The sequence below is a fragment of the Brassica napus genome, chromosome A10, assembly GCF_020379485.1.
Source record: "Brassica napus cultivar Da-Ae chromosome A10, Da-Ae, whole genome shotgun sequence".
In the NCBI taxonomy this organism is placed as follows: Eukaryota; Viridiplantae; Streptophyta; class Magnoliopsida; order Brassicales; family Brassicaceae; genus Brassica; species Brassica napus.
In genome coordinates, this window is record NC_063443.1 from 203,425 (window position 1) to 222,635 (window position 19,211).

Sequence of the window (19,211 nt, forward strand, 5' to 3'; positions counted from 1 at the left end):
TTGTTGAATGCGTAGACTGATCATCGAACAAAATGTTTCTATGAATTGAATTTAAGTTAAGAAACAACATAAAATTTTAAAACATAGCTTTTCTACATTTGAAAACACAAACCAAAACTTAAACTCTAAAACTAAAACATAGGTTAAATAAAATGTTTTCATAAATTTTATAATATATTTTAATATTTTATTCATGTATTCTGAATAATTTTAATTTTTTTTTTTTTAAAAAATATTATTATTTTATTCCTATGAACTTTTTCTTCGGGTTCACTAATGCAGAAAACTACAAATTCGGGTTCATAACTGTTCATGGGTCCACAAAAAAATATTAAAAAAATTTGGTGAACCCCAAAGTGGAGTTCACCAATGCTCATGCTCTAAGAGCACCTTTAACCAGGTAGCTTAAAGGGTTGCTTAAGCTGCTTCGGTTCATTACAAAAATGAATTAACAATTGCCGGTCATTATAAGTTAGAAAAAAATGATAAATCAGCTCACAAAACATGCTAGTGGTGTTTTGGAGTTTCAGAATATAAAAACAGTAGCGTGGGGTTTTGTTACATGATTAAAAGCCATAATGTCCCTATCACAACAGCTAATGTCGTGAATTAAAAACAGTTTAAAGATCATCGTTATCCAGGAATGATTCCCTGTATGTTTCTCCTTTCACTAAAAGAAAAAAAAGAAAAGAAAAAGAAGAAGAAGAAATTAGTGTTTTCGAGACGTTAGGCCGTCTTCTCTCTCTTCTTTATAAAACCACACCCTTTCTCCTTCTCAGCCATTCACTCACTATCCATCGCATAACTTTAACGTCTTCTAGAAAGAGAGGGAAAAGAGAAAAAATGGAAGGGAAAGAAGAGGATGTGAGAGTGGGAGCGAACAAGTTCCCAGAGAGGCAGCCCATCGGGACATCGGCTCAGACGGACAAGGACTACAAGGAGCCACCACCAGCGCCGCTGTTCGAGCCAGGGGAGCTGAGCTCGTGGTCGTTCTGGAGAGCCGGAATAGCAGAGTTCATAGCTACCTTCCTCTTCCTTTACATAACGGTGCTGACGGTGATGGGAGTGAAGAGAGCACCAAACATGTGTGCCTCCGTTGGAATCCAAGGCATTGCTTGGGCTTTCGGTGGCATGATCTTTGCCCTCGTCTACTGCACTGCCGGCATCTCTGGTGGACACATAAACCCAGCGGTGACTTTCGGTCTGTTCTTAGCTCGGAAACTTTCACTGACCAGAGCTGTCCTCTACATCGTCATGCAATGCCTCGGTGCCGTCTGCGGCGCCGGTGTTGTCAAAGGCTTCCAGCCTACTCCCTACCAAACCCTCGGCGGCGGAGCCAACACCGTCGCTCCCGGCTACTCCAAAGGATCCGGCCTCGGAGCGGAGATCATCGGAACCTTCGTCCTTGTCTACACCGTCTTCTCCGCCACCGACGCCAAGAGAAGCGCGCGTGACTCCCACGTTCCGGTAAGTTCGAGAGACTAAATGTTTGTGTTTTAAATTTTTAATGTTGGTGTATTAACTCTTAAACTTTGCAGATTTTGGCTCCACTCCCGATCGGATTCGCTGTGTTTTTGGTTCACTTGGCGACGATTCCGATCACCGGGACCGGTATTAACCCAGCTCGGAGTCTAGGAGCTGCAATCATCTATAACAAGGACCACTCTTGGGATGACCACGTGAGTCCCTCCCTCGACACTATACAACTTACTTTAGATCATTTATTTTCCTTCTTGGTTAGTAGTGATTATTGATTTTGGTGGGTGTTTTGTGTTGCTTGCATGCAGTGGATATTCTGGGTGGGACCATTCATCGGAGCAGCTCTTGCGGCTCTCTACCACCAGCTTGTCATCCGAGCCATTCCTTTCAAGACCAGATCCTGAGATTTCCTTTGTTTCTTTTAAGATTACTCTTTTTTTTTTGTCATCTGGTAGATTAATGATAGATTTTCAACAGTTCTTACAACATAACCAGCAAAGGTATAATCCCTTTCTGGAGCCACAAGCCGGCGTGTACAAGTTACCACCCGGAACCAAACGCTTACACTAAAACATATTCTACAAACTCAAGAGACAAAAGAAGGAAAAAGAGGCTAAACGCCTGCTGGAGCACAAGCATAACTTCAAACAAGATGAAGTTTGTCGAAACCGGAAGCAGGATTGAGAAGGAAAGCGACAGGTCTTAATTATTAGAGTTGAGCTGAAATCTCCACTACCGTTCCTAAGGAACCACAAGCAAACAACACACTTACCACTTCTTCAAGCAAGAGAAGCCACCAGAGAACAAGCCATCAACCCGAGCAACCAACGATGAGACACATACACGATTGGCGATTGACTGCTCCAAGACCGTCGCGATTGAGCATAAGCTCCACAGCCCCTTACCAAGAAGTCCGGAGAACCCGTAGGATGCATACCAAGGAACTGCACAGCTTCCCCGCTTCGACACTTCATCAAATGAAGACCTAAAAATACCACCGAGACTGAACGACGAGACCAAACTAGTGACTACACGAAGCAGCAACTAAAAGCCTCAGAAAGAACAAACATCACAGAGACCACATCAGATCAAATCCAACCAAAGGCCTCAGCAAAAGCTCCTTCTAAACAAGTCGCCAACCCAAACAAACTCAAGCCTGCTTACACCTCTAAACCTCCTTCAACCCCCGAAGCATAAACTGAGATACAAGCTCGAAAACCACCAAAGGACGCCTGAAGGGCGCTTGACCAGGATCAATGGAAGAATTAAAAACCCACATCAGAGCCAGCTATAACCTGCAACTGCACACCTGAAAACAGATTCGACCCTAGAGAAGCAATCCAAGCAATCCACAAAGTGATTACTAAACTTGATCTCCAATCCAAACACCCCAGACCAACCTAGGACTGAAGACTAAAACACAACACAAGAAAGACACCCTCGGAGTGGCCACAAACAGGAGGATTTCAGACTCAAGCTTGACAGCTAAACTTCACCGGCCCTGGAACCAGATCGACAAACTCACCATCGACGCACAAAAACCATCAAGCCCAACGTCCAGAGAAGCTCCAACCCAAGCTATAGAGCCACAGATCCGATACCAGACCATCGAATCTCCTCCAAACCTAGATCTGAAGCCACGAACCACCGGACGTCAAAACGCAGAGACAAAGACCGAAGACATATAAACAGAGACGACACGGGACCGCTCCCGGTGGCGGTGAGAATCACCGACCACCGGAGCAGCAGATCGATTAACGCAAGAGTTCCTCTCTTTAGGGAGCTTGTGGGTTTAGTGAGAGCTTGTTCTTCCGAGAGAAACCAGATATAAGGTTGATTTTTAAGATTACTCTTGTCGCTTTATCTTCTTTTTTTGGTTTTGTTTCCCAGAGCCTGAAAATATTTGTGATTTGGTGATCTCTGTTTGTTTCATCGATTTGTTTTGCTTCTCTATTTTATTTAGCTGTGGATTTATCTGCTTTAAATTAATTGTTAATGCAAGTCTTCTGACATTTGCTTGGTTTCGTAGTTCTGATTTGAGTCCCCCATGTTTTCAGACATAAAATTTGGTCTGTCTGCTTTGATTTTGGTTTCAATCTAACAAAGACACCAAAAGAGAGTAAATATTATGGTTTAGCTTCGGTTTGGGTTTAGCCCATTTATGATAAGGCTTTTTTATTGGACCTCTTTTGGGCTCAATAATTTATAAGGTAGTTTCTTTAACTGCTAGCTTTTTTTTTTTTTTTTTTTTTTTGAATAAAATGTTAAATTTGATTCAAATAAAAAATGTACTTTTTTACAGCAAGAGCCACTTTAGCATATTAAAATTGCAAACAAAAAACCTAATAAAGAATCAAGCTTGTATAGCTCCAATCCAAAGTTGGAAAGCACAATCAAGTCTCCTGTCTTGTGCTCGAATGGACATAATTCTGTTCTTGACCAGTCTGTCAATCATGGCAAAGAGAACTGCAGGAGATCGCGGCCTCTCACCATGCCTGCGGCAGTTTCCTTTAACTGCTAGCTACTATACCCATTTTCGAAAATATGTTTCATTTGGACCATAACACTGATTATATTCTGAACCATGACCATGGGGACATAGAACCATTACAATTAACAATATTTGACCAAATGGCTTTTCTCAAGAAAGCAAGTCAAGAGAGTCATTGTTTGTTTCGATGGATGGCCAAACAAACCGAAGCTGAGGAAGTAAAGCATTCTTAATTTTCCAACTCCATTTTATTCTACAAGGTAAACATCAAAGTGGATTACCTACCGCATCATCATCATAATTCATACCATAGCTTTTTAGTATTCACTTTTCTGTGAATTTTCAAGCGCATATATACGTTTAAGTCTATTTTTCCTTTCAAGGTTCACGTGGTGGGTTGCTGCTTCAATATTAACACATCATGTGTAATTATTCATATATACTAATACATATCCATAAATTGTTACAAACAGCATATATGATATATATCAGTAAGAATGGATAAGCTGGTGAGAAACAGAGTAACTTCCCTTAGAAAGAAGAATGAAGCTAAGTATGAAAAGGCAATGGAGGTTTGGTTTGGAAGAGAATAAGTATAGGAGTAAAGTTTGAATTTTCTGTTTATTAAAGAAACATAGCAGTTCTCTGTACAAAAGTTTTTTTGAGATGAATAAATTTAAAATTCTTTCAAAAAAAAAAATATATATATATATCAGTAAGTTTGAATACATTCAACTATTCAAGGGCTGTCCCACTCCCAACTATCTACCATTTTATTAATATATCATTGACCTTTATACAAGAAAACAAGACGTTTGTAATTATGATGAAATTAGCAGATGACTCGAGCTCACTAAAGAGTCAAAATATGGTTAGTCGACATGCTCATAATCTAGATTTTGACTTATTTAAAACTATACCTTTCTATCAATATATGTATGTATCCAAAATGTATTATAATCAGTTATTTTCATCTACATAGTTGGATACACAGCTGTATAGACATTAATTGGTAAAGCTATACATAGCCAAGTATATTAATGAGTCACTCAACTAATGAGACGGCCTTCTATGTAGGTGAGCTGCTAAGCTACTTGCTTTCATGTCGATCAACAAAAAATAAATAAGGCTTTTCTTTTAGTCCTCCTAACTCCTAAGAGAACCGCGTGACCTAAACTATAGTATTTATTACACATATTGATCCACGATTGATAGATAATATTCACCAGTTTTCATTATATTTACATACTAATGCAAACCTTTTTTTTTGTAGTAAAATTAATCACATATTGAATTATGACATAAAATGTAATAGTATAACAAAAAAAGATTGATGACTCTAGTCCAAAACTTTGTTATGACTCTTGTGATGCGGAATTTATATATTTTCGTGAGAATGATGACAAAGTGAGAAAGAATAAGGGTTATAATTGTTTAGAAAAGATAGTTTAAGGATAAATTAGTAAATATGTCATATATTGGATAGGAATGATAATATAAATCGGCAAGGAATGCAGTGCATTTAAAACAAGAAAGAACCCCTTCCCTCTCTTTCTTTCCAAGATTAACAACAAAAAGAAGCGCTCTCTCTCTCTCTCTATCCTCTCTGTTTACCATCAAAGAGTGATGTCTCCGGCGAAGAAGAAGAGCAGAAGCTTTCCTCCGATAAGCGAGTGTAAAAGTGGAGAGTATGATTCTATCGCTGCAGATCTCGACGGGACTATGCTCCTCTCTCGAAGCTCCTTCCCTTATTTCATGCTCGTCGCCATAGAAGCAGGCAGCCTCTTCCGTGGATTGATCCTCCTTCTATCTCTCCCGATCGTCATCATCGCTTACCTCTTCGTCTCCGAAGCTCTCGGCATCCAAATCCTCATCTACATCTCCTTCGCCGGCATCAAAATCCGCGACATCGAGCTCGTCTCTCGCGCCGTTCTTCCACGGTTCTACGCGGCGGATGTGAGGAAGGACAGTTTCGAGGTGTTTGAAAAATGCAAGAGGAAAGTGGTGGTGACTGCTAATCCGATAGTGATGGTTGAGGCTTTCGTTAAGGATTACTTGGGAGGAGATAAAGTTTTGGGAACAGAGATCGAAGTGAATCCCAAAACGATGAAAGCCACAGGGTTTGTGAAGAAGCCAGGTGTTCTTGTTGGAGACTTGAAGAGATTAGCCATCTTGAAGGAGTTCGGGGAAGAATCACCGGATCTTGGCCTCGGTGACCGCACCTCCGATCATGATTTCATGTCTATTTGCAAGGTACTATATAACATATATCTTCTTTCTCAAGCTTACCTAAGTTTCTTGAATCTTTAAGACCTGAGATTTAGATTTAAGTTGAGTGCATAAACGTCTGATACTTTGAAACATTTCGTAATCAAAGAAGTAAGTACTTGAAAACTACACATAAATGCAGTAGGACCTATTTAATGCCCTGTTGCGTGTTCACATGCCTTCACATGATCTATTCACTTTTTTTTACGTCCAAATTATTTGTATGTGTATGTATGTATAATAAAAACACGCATGAAATATCTAGATTGAGTAGTTTTATTATTTGAAATTCAAGAAAGGAACGTAATAAGTTTCCAGTGACAAAAAAAGAAGTAGATAACAGAATAGAATAGTAGTAGTGATTTTCATAAATGCTTCCTACCTACCCCCAACTACCTTCCCCCACATAAGTTGGATGGTCCCATTTAATGACCGAACCCATATTTCAACATTCCTTTCTTTCTTTTTCTCCTAACCACTGAAACTTTCAGTAATTTACGAGCTTTCTTACTATAATTGTATAACTTTGGAATCTTTTACTACATGATTGGTAACGACTTGCTTTTCTCTTGTAACAGGAAGGTTACATGGTGCCTGAGTCCAAATCAGCCACAACAGTCCCCATAGAACGTCTCAAGAACCGTATAATCTTCCACGACGGCCGTCTAGTCCAACGCCCTACGCCGTTAAACGCCATAATCATTTACCTTTGGCTTCCTTTCGGCTTCATGCTCTCCATCTTCCGCGTCTACTTCAACCTCCCTTTACCCGAACGCTTCGTTCGTTACACTTACGAGATCCTCGGTATTCACCTCACTATCCGTGGCCACCGTCCTCCTCCTCCTTCCCCAGGCACACCTGGAAACCTCTACGTCCTTAACCACCGTACTGCTCTTGACCCCATTATCATCGCCATTGCTCTCGGCCGTAAGATCTCTTGCGTCACTTATAGTGTTTCTCGCCTCTCCCGGATGCTCTCACCCATCCCTGCCGTCGCTCTGACCCGAGACCGCGCTGCTGATGCTGCCCGCATGAGAAAACTCCTTGAGAAAGGTAACATCAAAGCAGGCGTTGTCACTATCATTTCTGTATCATTGGTTTCATCACCTCATGAGTTCCAATATGAAAATATGATAGGTTTCATTTATTGTCACGGTCTACTTTTAAGAATCAATTACATAACTAGAAAGCATCAAACAGAGTATCTGTGTGTGTTTCTATACATATTATCACGTTAGGCCTGTCTGAAAATTTTGTTAGAGATAGTTGGGGAATCAGATAGCGTTCGTCTATATAAAAGTGGGAAACAGAGCATCTATGTTTACTAGAGATAATTGATATTAGCTCCATCACCGTAAGTCTTTTATTATGTTTGTAACAGGTGATTTGGTGATCTGCCCTGAAGGCACGACTTGTAGAGAACCGTATCTACTACGATTCAGTGCTCTATTTGCAGAGCTAAGCGACCGGATCGTGCCTGTGGCCATGAACTGCAAGCAAGGGATGTTCAACGGAACCACAGTACGAGGTGTAAAATTCTGGGACCCTTACTTCTTCTTCATGAACCCAAGACCTAGCTACGAGGCCACTTTCTTGGACCGTTTGCCTGAAGAATGGACAGTAAACGGGGGCGGTAAAACTCCAATAGAGGTGGCCAATTACGTGCAGAAGGTGATCGGTGGAGTATTGGGATTCGAGTGCACTGAGCTCACAAGGAAGGATAAGTATATTTTGCTTGGAGGCAACGACGGGAAGGTTGAGTCTATCAATAAGAGCAAGGCCAAGGAGTAATAAATCCAGCTAGTTACTACCTTTCTGCTATTTTACTTGGGAGTCAAGTTAGGCCTTTCTGGATTTCGCTATTACCTTTTTCAATGAATTTGTTGGAGGAAAAGATTTACTATTACATTTGAATCAACGAACCGTACGTTTACTATTTTTCCCTAGTCTTTTTGAATGATTCGTAATATACTCTAAACAATATATTTTGAATACAAAAGAAAAGAGATAAAATCCAATGAATTATCTGGCACGTATTGTCGTCTTTCATAACTGCATTGATGTTACAAGATGTAATAGAGTTTGTGCATAATTTATTTGCCATCATATTTTGCTTACGATGAGAGTTTTATTGACCATGCCTTTAGAAATGGACATGGTATATTTGTACAAACAATGTCAAGAAACTTGATGAGGACCTCAAGTCATCATCAGAAAAGGAGAAAGGAACAAGAACATGAAGCTGAGGAAACTAAAGAAGCCAACCAGGACATAGGTGCATTCAAAGAAGGATATCTTTGCAACCATGAGGAATTTGACCGTGAAACCACTTGCTATAGATTCTCAACTCAACCAGAGCACGCAGCGAATTGGTTTCATACCAAAACGAGTAATGGTTTAGGAAATATACCATTTACAAGTCAGGCGGCCTACACTGCATCCGAGCTGGTTCTATTTAAGGAAAGTAATTCTTTGCTTAAGGAGTGTGCAACTCAAACTCACGTGTGGAAACCAGGAGATCAGCCATTACATCTAAGACCACTTGGAGAGTTCATACCATGCACTAAACCTCACTGGATCAGCCAGATTCTTCACCATCTCAACTTGCCATTTTTGGAGCCAATTTGCTTTAAATCCCAACGGCTAGTTTTCTACACTCTTGGCTGTGATTTGGCGATTTTTTTCATCAACCAGAAGCTCCCTAAGGCTCCTAGGATCTTCCCAAAGTTTTCCAGATACAAGCAGCTCCACACATTTCCCATTTTGGCTCAGATTCTCTCAATAAGGCCTAACGGCTAGATTTCTTAATTTCAGCATGTTTTCTCATTTTATTTAGCTTTCTAAATCATTGTAGTGAGCCTATATAAGCTCATTAGTTTATCTCATTGTAAGGACGAATCTTTTACCCAAGAAATAATAAACTTCTTCGTTTCTTTTCTCCAAAGTCTTTGTGTCTTTGAGTTATCTTGATCATCAAGCCTTGTGTGGATTCACTTGTCTTGGTTTTCCAGCTACCACCCGCAAACGCAGCTTTTGCGATTGGTAGCGGTTGACAGCGTTTCGAAACAATCATACAAACCGCTACAAATCGCTTCAAACCGCTCCGAACCTCTTAAAATCAAAAGCTGGTTCCAGCTAGCGTTTGCGGTTGCGGGCGGTTGCGGGAGGATAATTTTTTTTTCTTTTTTTTAAAAAAACCATATAAATACAAAAATAAAAATAAAAATAAAATTTTTAAAATGGAATTATAAAAATACTAAAATATATCTATTATATTTTAATTAATATTATAAAATTTTAAAATAAAAATATTTTCTATAATTTAAAAAATTTAAAACTATAACTTTGAAAATATAATTTACATATTTATTATAATATTATGATTTTTGATATTTTTATAATTATATAAAATGTAAATATTGTTAATTTATTATTTAACCGCTGTTGTATTTGGTAGTTAACCAGTCATAAGTATCCCGCAAACGCACCAATTTCTAACCGCAGAACCAGTCGTACAAATCTCTTAAAACCGCTAGAAATCGTAACCACCCGCATCCGCAAACGCCCGCAGCCGCAACCGCAACCGTTGCGTTTGAACCAGTCAGACCCTTAGTGATTGGCGATTGAGACTGCTTGTGGAATCAGGCTGTTATTCTTCGTGGTTGATTGTGGAATCAGTCAACACCCTGTTCTGTCCGAGTTCATCATCATCCTCACTCCCATCCAGCCGGTTTTATAGTCGACTAGATCGATTAGAAGAACCACCCCTCTTGTTGGATCGATCATCACTTTGATCCAAGGTGCTTGTAATCCCTTGACAGCTTAGGCCTACATCAAAGTAAAGAATTACTTTCCTTAAATAGAACCAGTTCGGATGCAGTGTATGTCGCCTTACTTGCAAATGGTATATCTCCTAAACCATTACTCATTTTGGTATGAAACCAATTCGCCGCGTGCTCTGGTTGAGTTGAGAATCTATAGCAAGTGGTTTCACGGTCAAATTCCTCATGGTTGCAAAGATATCCTTATTTGAATGCACCTATGTCCTGGTTGGCTTCTTTAGTTTTCCTCAGCTTCATGTTCTTCACTGGTTTACTCCCGGTTCCTTTCTCCTTTTCTGATGATGACTTGAGGTCCTCATCAAAACTGATTTACAAAAAAATTGGAAAGTGGCTATAATTATCGTTAATAATTCGTGATTGATTCCTTCGTTTGGAAAATGACTGGCACATATAGGATAAAGCCATTGTAACTAATGTGACATTTCAGTCAACTTAAAGCATTTGAGTTTATGGGGGGTCCTTGTGACTCGCTAGCTTAGTGTTTCAATCTGTGTAACTCCTTGTTTATTATCAATGAAATCAATCTTTAAGTGTTAACAAAATCATTTGAGTTTTGGATTTTAAAAAGAAAAAAGAAAGAAACGGAGCATCAGTTCTTCATTGTAAACGTTGATTCAATTTCTTCACAGACAAGCAGTTTCTCTTTGGTTTCTTCTTAAATTTTCCCTCTTTTATTTGTGAAATACGACTAGTAAGAAGGGGTTAAAATGTATATATTTTCCACTATATGTATGTGATCTCATAACAGTGCATTCATAAAAGAAACTTTTAAGAGGTTTACAAGAGTAAACAAACCCAGTAATAATTACTAATTGGAATGTATATATATGCTTACAGTTTCATACCGAACAGAAACCACAGTCGCATTTCTGTCCAAAATGTTATGCTTTGGAATAAATAAAATGTGTATATGAATGAGAAACTTTATTGGCTTTAAGCCACCACCGGAACTTCCGTATTTACGTACACGGCGGCGCCTCCACCAGTGACACCGGTACAACTGCCGTTAACGACACCGTCACTCTTAGCCACCACTAGACTCTTGATGATTCCTTGGAGGTCCCTCTTATGGAGATTAACCAAAAGTCCATTCTTCATAAAAAGCGTCAACGACATCTTCTGCTCCACCTTGTGTCCCGGAACCACCGTAAGCCGGTGACGGAGAAGCACCGCCGCCGCGATGGTCTTCATCTGAAGATACGCCAGATCTTTTCCCAGGCAGATTCTCGGCCCGGCGTTGAATGCCACGAATCGATACTGATCGTGGTTGATGAATTTGCCGTCGGTCGGCGAGATCCACCTCTCCGGGATAAACTCCAGACAATCTTCTCCCCAAGTCGACTTCATCCTCCCCGCCGCGTATATCGAGTAACTCACCGAAGATCCCGCGGGAACGAATGTTCCGTCCGGTAAAACGTCGTCGTTCTCCACGTGCTTTGAATCTTCCGGCACAGATGGGTAAAGCCTGAGCGTCTCAGAAAGCGCCGCCTTCAGGTATACCAGCCGGTCGATCTCGTCGAAATTTAACGGCTCCTCCGTCCAAGACGCGGCGTTGTTCTCGGTGCCACGTGTCTCGATCAGAACGGAGCAGATCTCCCGGACGATTTTATCTTCAACGGCTGGATGCATCGTGATAAGCCAGAAGAACCAGCTCAGCGCAACCGATGACGTGTCGCGTCCAGCTAGGATGAAGTTAAGCGCCACGTGTTGGAGGAAAGTGTCGCTGTACGCTTCTTTCTTCTTCATCATGAAGCGAGAGAGGAGATCGTCGTGTCCCTGGGCTCCACTTTCTTGCTGACTCATCAACTCCTGCTTACGTGTACTTATAACCTTTGCTAAATATCCATCGATCTCTCCCAAGCTTCGGCTCAAGCTGACTTCTAAGCCGAGTCTTAACCATTTCTTCAGCTTCCACAGAAACTCAGGCATAATAAACCGTTGAAGCGAGGCTTCAGTGGCTCGATCGAAAGCCGTGGCAAAACCGTTCTCGGGAAGCCCCGGTGCACAGGTTCTTGTGTCCTTACCGAACGCCAATCCGCAAATGTTATCGAATGTGAGACGGAGTACCAAGTCTTGGAGATCGATCGGCTCGGATTTGGCTTGAGCCGATTCAAGGATTGGACAGAACCGGAGCTTAATTCCTTGGTTTACCCATCGACCCATGGCTTGCCTCAACGTTCTGCATTAGTACATTATGAGAATTAAAGGTTCGTTTTGATGAAATATTATAAACTGAAACCGCGAAACTATCCCTGAAGGAAAAAATGCTAACCATTACATATGATTGGTTCAATTATTATATTAATACAGAACGAAGATCAAACATATGAATCGTCAATGTATGTACTGTATTTGGTAGTTAGCCAAAGAGGAGGAGATTAAAAGAAATGATTATATATCTAAATGAATCTTGAAGTTTACTCACGACCAATGGATTTGCTTCAATTATATATTGTAGCTGCATGGTGACTGAAAACATCAGTACTAAACCGAGCGGTTTGGTATATTAATTATGTTACCTAGTTGTGAACTCGAGAGCCGCGGTTTTGCGTTGGAAGAGCCAAGTATCGCCGTCAGAGTTGAAAATACCTTGACCTAGAAGGTCGTGGAAGACGGATTGCCACGTGGGACCTTTAGGGTAATTATCGAACCGGGTCTTGAGCATGTGTTCAAGATTCCTCGGGTCACAGGTGACAGTCACTAGACCTTGCTTCCTTGCCAAGAAAGGTACTGCACAAATACAAGTCTGGTATGTGCCACCGCACGCACGGAGGTTCTCGGTGATCCATTCATGCATCCTATCGCGCTGCTCTATCAGACCAGGGAGACTGCCCAATACAGGCCACACACGTGGTCCCTTTAGCCATCGTGATATCCTCTTGAACCATAGCCAATATGCTACAACAAGTGCTACAAGAAGCATCACATTGGACATTTCCATATATAGCTCTTTGGTTGGATGCAGAAAAAAAGGAATGTGGTGATTGAGAAGAGAAGTGAAAAGTTGAAGTTGGATGAGAATGAATGAGTTTTCCAGGAAAATTTATAGGGAGGAAAATGAGGAAGAGCTTCTCTCTCTGACTTACAATCTGTCAGCTCGTAACTATCAGAATCAAATACTCATTTATGGTTCCGCGGTTCTCGTTGAGATATAATGAGAAGATTTTTTCAGTTTTGGAAGTCAAGAAGTGGTAAAGTGGTGGTGTGCTTATGCTTTGCTGGTACCTAATTTTGCAGCGAAAGGAATAGTTTCATTTAATGAGTTTCATTGATTGATCATATATAGATGTATGTCTTATGTAGATGTGTGGTGAAATAAATGGAGTTGGTTGAGAATATAAGGCACAAAAAAAGATGGTGGGGGAAAAGAAGAAAAAGTCGTCTATTTTTTAATTTAGAAGTTTAGGGCTAAAAAGTTAAACACATGCTTTGGTTTTGCTGGTGAGATTGGTTTTAAGATGTATTCTTTTATAGGTACAGCTACAAATGATTTTCAGTTTTTGGTTAGGTTTATTTAGTTGTTTCAGTTTTGAGAATATCTATTTTGTTTTGGAAAATCAAATGAATTGTAAACTGAAGAAAGGCTAATCTCTACAATTTTTTGGATAACTTTTAACCAAACATCCTCGTTTTGGGTTATCGGTTTCAGAATTTGGTAAGCAGCTCCAGACCTAGACTAGAATTTACTTTAGGAAAACACATATTTGAGTTTCTTCTCATTTAGCTAAGCCTACTAGAAACATTTGTTGTGTTACTATTTTGACTTTTTGGTTTCTCCTTCAATGCTATTTTTATCTTTTACTGATGAAAATACTCCAATGTTAACCAAAAACTGGAAAATAAAGTGGGGCATGGCAGAAGAATATCATGTAAGAAATATGTCATTGAGGGGGACGTGAAAGTCAAAAGGTTTGTGCTGTCATTTTTACCATGCAACTCGTTAGTTCTTTTTCTGCTGATTTTTAATATCATTTTATGTCTTCATATACTGGTGTCATATGTGTCTATACATAAATATTATTCGTTTTGTGTTGTTTGACGTTTTAGAGAAGTTAAAAGGTAACAAAATATTATATATATACACGGATCACATGCAAATTGGTATTAAGCATTTCTTAAGTTTTAACTATTAATTTCCCCTAATTAATTATATATAGATTCACAATACTAGACTAGTAGACTTTCTAATGTGCATAATCGAGTTCGGCTTATGTTTTGTAGTCACAGATAAATAATTGTAGAAGAATCCTAACTGCTGTAATGAACAAAGAGACCGACGCTTTAGCTAAGCAAGCTTTGTTTATGGAATCTGTTGTAATGAACGTTGAGTTTTAACCCCTTTATTAAGAAAGTTTGTGTTACAAAAAAAAAGTTCTACATATATATTAATGTATATTAAACTCTCTTTCATAGTATATGGACATCTTTTTAATTTTTTATCAATTAATTTAGTTAAACTACATAATATTCCTAAATTGGTGGACAAAACACTATAAAATCGATATTTTCTAGAGAAACAGAGAAAAAAAGTTTCAAACCTCTTTGACCTTCATCATATGTAAGTGCATGATGCAAAATGCATTAAAACAATATTGTCATATTTTTGAATTTTTCTCAAAATCTATGTGTTTACCCCTCCGAAAATATTGAGTTTTTGGGTAAATGCTCTATATACAAAAGCCTATGATCTTTAAAGTTGTTTTAAACTTTTTAAACACATTCTACATCTGTATTAAATTATATAAACTCCCTTTCATCGTTTAAATTTTTTATCAATTAATTTAATAACACTTCATAATACTCCTTATATTGGTGGATTAACCACTATAAAATAGATATTCTCAAGAGAAACAGAGACAATAAAGGTTCCAAACATCTTTGACCTTCAACATATGTTAGTGCATGATGCAACTATGCATTAAAACAGTATTGTCATATTTTTGAGTTTTTTCTCAAAATCTATGTATTAACCCCTATAAAAATATTGAGTTTTTCGGTAAATACTCTATATACTGAATCCTATGATCTTTAGTGTTATTTTACAATTGCTAAACACATTAAACATCTGTATTAATGTACATTAAACTATATTTCATGGTACATAATTTTTTATCAATTAATTTAATAAAACTTCATAATACTCCCTAAATTAGTGTTCTAACCACTATAAAATCTATATTCTCTAGAGAAACGGAAACAACAAAAGTTACAAACCTCTTTGACCTTCATCATATGTTAGTGCAGGATGCACCTATGCATTAAAACACTATTGTCAAATTTTTGAAATCTATGTGCTAACCCCTACGAAAATATTGAGTTTTCTATAAATACTCTATATACTGAAGCTTATGATTTTCAGTGTTGTTTTACAATTTCTAAACACATTATACATTTGTATTAATGTATATTAAACTCTCTTTCATGGAACATGATAATCGTTTTTATTTTTGATTAATTAATTTAGTAAAACTTCATAATACTCCCTAAATTAGTTGACTAACCACTATAAAATCACTATTCTCTAGAGAAACGGAGAAAACAAAGGTTCCAAACCTCTTTGACCTTCGTCATATGTTAGTGCAGGATGCACCTATGCATTAAAACACTATTGTCAAATTTTTGTTTTTTTTCTCAAAATATATGTGTTAACCCCCTACGTGATCTATAGTATTGTTTTAAAATTTCGAAACATATTCTAAATTTGTATTTATATATATTAAAATCTCTTTCATGATACATGGACATAGTTTTAATTTCTTATCAATTAACTTAGTAAACTTCATAATATACCATAAATTGGTGGATTAACCACTATAAATGGTTATTTTCAAGGGAAACGGTGACAACAAAGGTTCTAAACCTCTTTGACCTTCATCATATGTTAGTCCATGAGGCAATTATTCATTAAAACAATATTGTCATATTTTTGAGCTTGTCTCAAAATCAATGTGTTACTCTACGAATATATTGAGTTTTTCGGTAAGTACTCTATATACTGAAGCCTATGATTTTTAGTGTTGTTTTACAATTGCTAAACACATTATACATCTGTATCAATGTATATTAAACTATCTTTCATGGTACATAAACATCGTTTTAATTTTTTATCAATTAGTTTAGGAAAACTTCATAATACTCCATAAATTAGTGGTCTAATCACGATATAATCGCTATTCTCTAGAGAAACGGAGACAACAAAGGTTCCAAACCTCTTGACCTTTATCATATGTTAGTACATGATGCACCTATGCATTAAAACACTATTTTCAAATTTTTGATTTTTTCTCAAAATCTATATGCAAACCCCTACGAAAATATTGAGTTTTTCGGTAAATGCTCTATATACTGAAGCCTATGATCTTTAATATTGTTTTACAATTTCTAAACACATTCTACATTTGTATTAATGTATATTAAACTATCTTTCATGGTACATGTTCATCGTTTTAATTTTTGATCAATTAATTTTGTAAAACTTCATAATACTCCATAAATTGGTTGACTAACAGCTATAAAATCGCTATTTTCTAGAGAAACGAAGACAACAAAGGTTTCAAACCTCTTTGACCTTTATCATATGTTAGTATAGGATGCACCTATGCATTAAAACACTATTGTCAAATTTTTGATTTTTTCTCAAAATCTATGTGCTATAACCCCTACGAAAATATTGAGTTTTTCGGTAAATGCTTTATATACTGAAGCCTATGATCTTTAATATTGTTTTAAAATTTCTAAACATATTCTACATTTGTTTTAATATATATTAAACTTTCTTTCATTTCATGGTACATAGGCGTCTTTCTAATATTTTTATCTATTAATTTAGTAAAAGTTCATAATACTCCCTAAATTGGTGGTCTAACCACTATATAATCGCTATTATCTAGAGAAACAGAGACAACAAATGTCACAAACCTCTTTCACCTTCATCATATGTTAGTGCATGATGCACTTATGCATTAAAACACTATTGTCAAATTTTGATTTTTTTTATCAAAATCTATGTGGTAACTCATACAAAAATATTGAGTTTTTTTGTAAATGCACTATATACTAAAACCTATGATCTTTAATATTGTTTTAAAAGTTCTAAACACATTCTATATTTGTATTAATATATATTAAATTTTCTTTTATGATACATGGACATCTTTCTAATTTCTTATCAATTAATATAGTAAACTTCATAATATTCCCTAAATTAGTGGATTAACTATTTTAAAAAGGCTATTCTCAAGAGAAACATAGAAAACAAAGTTTCCAAACCTCTTTGATATTCATCATATGTTAGTGCATGATGCAACAATACATTTAAACAGTATTGTCATATTTTTGAGTTTTTTCCAAAATCTATGAGTTAACCCTATGAAAATATTGAGTTTTTCGGTAAACACACTATATACTGAAGCCTATGATCTTTAGAGTTGTTTTACAATTTCTAACACATTATACATTTGTATTAATGCATATTAAACTTTCTTTCATGGCACATGGACATCGTTTTAATTTTTGATCAATTAATTTAGTAACCTTTCATAATACTCCCTAAATTGGTGGACTAACCACTATAAAATCGATATTCTCTAGAGAAACGGAGACAACAAAGGTTCCAAACTTATTTGACATTCATCATATGTTACTGCAAGATGAACCTATGAATTAAAATACTATTGTCAAATTTTTGATTTTTTCTCAAAATCTATGTGCTAACCCCTACGAAAATATTGAGTTTTTCTGTAAATGCTCCATATACAGAAGCATATGATCTTTAATATTATTTTAAAATTTCTAAACACATTCTACATTTATTTTACTATATATTAAACTTCTTTTCATGGTACATAGGCGTCGTTTTAATTTTTCATCAATTAATTTAGTAAAACTTTATAATACTCCCTAAATTGGTGGCCTAACCACTATATAATCGCTATTATCAAGGGAAACAGAGACAACAAAGGTTCCAAACCTCTTTAACTTTCATCATACGTTAGCGCATAATGCACCTATGAATTAAAACACTATTGTCAAATTTTGATTTTTTCTCAAAATCTATGTGGTAATCCCTAAGAAAATATTGAGTTTTTCTGTAAATCATCTATATACTGAAGCCTATGATCTTTAATATTGTTATAAAATTTCTAAACACATTCTACATTTTTATTAATATATATTAAACTCTCTTTCATGATGCATGGACATCGTTTTAAATTCATATCAATTAATTTAGTAAAATTCATAATATTCCATATATTGGTGGATTAACCAATATAAAATGCCTATTCTCAAGAGAAAAGGAGACAACAAAGGTTCCAAACTCTTTGACCTTCATCATATGTTAGTGCATGATGAAACTATGCATTAAAACATTATTGTTATATTTTTAAGTTTTTCTCGAAATTTATGTGTTAACCCCTACGAAAATATTAAGTTTTTTGGTAAATACTCTATATACTTAAGCTTATGATCTTTAGTGTTGATTTACAATTTCTAAACACATTATACATCTGTATTAAATTCTATTAAACTCTCTTTCATGGTACATCGTTTTCATTTTTTATCAATTAATTTAGTAAAACTTCATAATACTCCCTAAATTGGTGGTCTAACCACTATAAAATCGCTATTCTCTAGAGAAAAAGAGACAACAAAGGTTCCAAACCTCTTTGACCTTCATCATATATTAGTGCATGATGCACCTACGCATTAAAACACTATTGTCAAATTTTAATTTTTTTTCTCAAAATCTATGTGCTAACTCATACGAAAATGATCTTTAATATTATTTTAAAATTTCTAAACACATTCTACATTTGTATTAATATATATTAAACTCTATTTCATGATACATGAACATTGTTCTAATTTCTTATCAATTAATATAGTTTATTTCATAATATTTTCTAAATTGGTGGATTAACCATTTTAAGAGGGCTATTCTCAAGAGAAACGGAGACAATAAAGCTTCCAAACCTCTTTGACATTCATCATATGTTAGTGTAGGATGCAACTATGCATTTAAACAGTATTGTCATATTTTTGAAATTTTTTCAAAATCTATGTGTTAACCCTATGAAAAAATTGAGTTTTTCGGTATACACTCTATATACTGAAGCCTATGATCTTTCGAG

The 19,211-nt window shown here is 36.6% G+C and overlaps 3 protein-coding genes across 3 annotated transcripts; 2 read left to right on the forward strand and 1 right to left on the reverse strand.

The window, feature by feature from the left end:
• The first annotated feature begins 644 nt into the window (after positions 1–644).
• On the forward strand, positions 645–3,491 carry LOC106370866 (aquaporin PIP1-3-like). Its single transcript, XM_048743304.1, has 4 exons — positions 645–1,467; positions 1,539–1,679; positions 1,788–1,905; positions 3,325–3,491. The coding sequence occupies exons 1-3, from the start codon at positions 844–846 to the stop codon at positions 1,881–1,883; spliced, it is 861 nt and encodes a 286-aa protein (XP_048599261.1). The 5' UTR covers positions 645–843; the 3' UTR covers positions 1,884–1,905; positions 3,325–3,491.
• Positions 3,492–5,596: 2,105 nt separating this feature from the next.
• On the forward strand, positions 5,597–8,029 carry LOC106370865 (glycerol-3-phosphate 2-O-acyltransferase 4-like). Its single transcript, NM_001315768.1, has 3 exons — positions 5,597–6,223; positions 6,817–7,291; positions 7,620–8,029. Exons 1-3 carry the CDS (start codon positions 5,597–5,599, stop codon positions 8,027–8,029), a joined length of 1,512 nt encoding a protein of 503 aa, NP_001302697.1.
• A 2,785-nt stretch (positions 8,030–10,814) lies between these two features.
• LOC106370867 (cytochrome P450 86A4) lies at positions 10,815–13,255 on the reverse strand. Its single transcript, XM_013810857.3, has 2 exons — positions 12,600–13,255; positions 10,815–12,259 (listed from the first exon to the last, which is right to left on the reverse strand). Exons 1-2 carry the CDS (start codon positions 13,019–13,021, stop codon positions 11,014–11,016), a joined length of 1,668 nt encoding a protein of 555 aa, XP_013666311.2. The 5' UTR covers positions 13,022–13,255; the 3' UTR covers positions 10,815–11,013.
• Positions 13,256–19,211: the final 5,956 nt, after the last annotated feature.